At 42.7% G+C, this 1,824-nt stretch overlaps 1 protein-coding gene across 1 annotated transcript; it reads right to left on the bottom strand.

The window, feature by feature from the left end:
• Window positions 1-954: 954 nt before the first annotated feature.
• On the bottom strand, window positions 955-1,824 carry LOC138869416 (uncharacterized). Its single transcript, XM_070147032.1, has one exon. It carries the CDS (start codon window positions 1,822-1,824, stop codon window positions 955-957), a length of 870 nt encoding a protein of 289 aa, XP_070003133.1.

Below are 1,824 nucleotides of genomic sequence, written 5' to 3'. Positions count from 1 at the left end.
TTCCTAACCAATTTCTGACTGTCTGGCATACGATGGCGTCGGCTGGACTTGCTCCGGAATTTTGAGGGTCCTCCTCAAAATTCTGCCCCAGTTTTTTATCTTGGGGGAAATGGAAATTTTATTATGATATGACCGCCACAGGTCTGCCTACATATCCCCTCTTAAATGGGAATCGGGTCAAGCGTAGTTCAATTACATCAGATGAGGAAATCTAAATTGTCTAAGCATAGTATCTCTTAACTGCGTTTGAATTGATTGGTTTTGGCCAAATTTCTCCGTCCATTTCTGCAAGTATGAGTGCTCCTCCTGTTAACACCCTGTGAACCATATAATGACCTTGCCAGTTGGGAGAGAATTTCTCTTTGGCTTCATCTTGATGTGGGAAGATCATCTTCAGTACCAGCTATCATGGTGTAAACTGCCTCAGTTTGACCCTTTTGTTGAAAGCTCTAGACATTCTATTCTGGTAAAGCTAACCGTGACATCTTGCGTTCATTCTTTTTCTATCTATAAGGGCCAATTGTTCATAGCGGCTCCTTATCCATTCTGCATCGCTGAGTTCAGCTACCTGTATGATTCTTAAAGAGAGAATCTCTACCTCGGCTGGGATGACAGCTTCGGTACCATAAACCAGCATGTAAGGAGTTGTCCCGGTTGATGTGCGAACTGTGGTGCGGTATCCCAACAAAGCGAATAATAGCTTCTCGTGCCATTGTTTGTGATTTTTTACCATCTTCCTTAGTATCTTCTTGATGTTTTTGTTGGCGGCTTCTACGACTCCATTCATCTGAGGTATGTAGGTTGTGGAATTCTTGTACTTGATTTTGAAAATTTCACACATGGCTTTCATTAGATCACTGTTGAGATTGGCGGCATTATCAGTAACAATGGACTCGAGAACTCCGAATCGGCAAACAATACGGTCTTTGACAAAGTCTACGATGACTTTCTTGGTTATAGCTTTATAAGATGAGCCTCTACCCATTTTGTGAAGTAATCAATGACTACCAGAATAAACATGTGCCTGTTTAAAGCGGTAGGCTCGATCGGACCGATGATATCCATTCCCCAGGCGGCGAATGGCCAAGGTGAGATTGTTGCATTGGGCTCATTAGGCGGCACTTTTATCATATCGGCATGCACTTGACATTGGTAGCATTTACGGACATACTGGATACAATCTATCTCCATAGTCATCCAAAGGTAACCGGCCCTAAGTATCTTCTTGGCCAAGACGAAACCATTCATATGCGGGTCGCAGGTCCCAGCATGTATCTTTTCGAGTAGCTTATAAGCCTGTTTTGCGTCGACACATCTTAGAAATCCCAAATCAGGAGTTCTTTTGTACAAGTTTCCTCCGTTGTGGAAGAAGTGATTGTACAATCTCCAGAGTGTGCGTTTCTGAGTGTGGTTTGCATGCTCCGGATATTCTCCTTTCGCCAAATACTCCTTGATACCATAGAACCAAGTTTTTCCATCTGTCTCCTCTTCAACATGGGCACAATACGCTGGCTGATTATGAATTCTTACTGGGATAGGATCAATGAAATTCTTATCCGGGTGCTGTATCATGGATGACAAGGTGGCCAATGCATTGGCAAACTCATTCTGAATTATGGACACATGTCGAAACTCTATATTCGTGAACCTCTTTCTCAATTCTTGTACATGGTGCAGATATGGCAATATCTTGGAATTCTTGGTGGCCAACTCTCCTTGTACCTGGTGCACAAGCAAACTTGAATCACCGATTACCAACAACTTCTGAATATTTATGTCGATTGCTATATTGAGTCCTAGTATGCACGCTTCATACTCTACCAT

Source organism: Nicotiana sylvestris, chromosome 5, assembly GCF_000393655.2.
Source record: "Nicotiana sylvestris chromosome 5, ASM39365v2, whole genome shotgun sequence".
NCBI lineage: Eukaryota > Viridiplantae > Streptophyta > Magnoliopsida > Solanales > Solanaceae > Nicotiana > Nicotiana sylvestris.
Note: the sequence above shows the minus strand (reverse complement) of the source record. Positions and strands in the feature narration are given on the sequence as shown.

Bases quoted from the DNA above. Each gene is read 5' to 3' on its own strand.
- LOC138869416 (XM_070147032.1), bottom strand. From the start codon at position 1,824: ATGGTAGAGTATGAAGCGTGCATACTAGGACTCAATATAGCAATCGAC.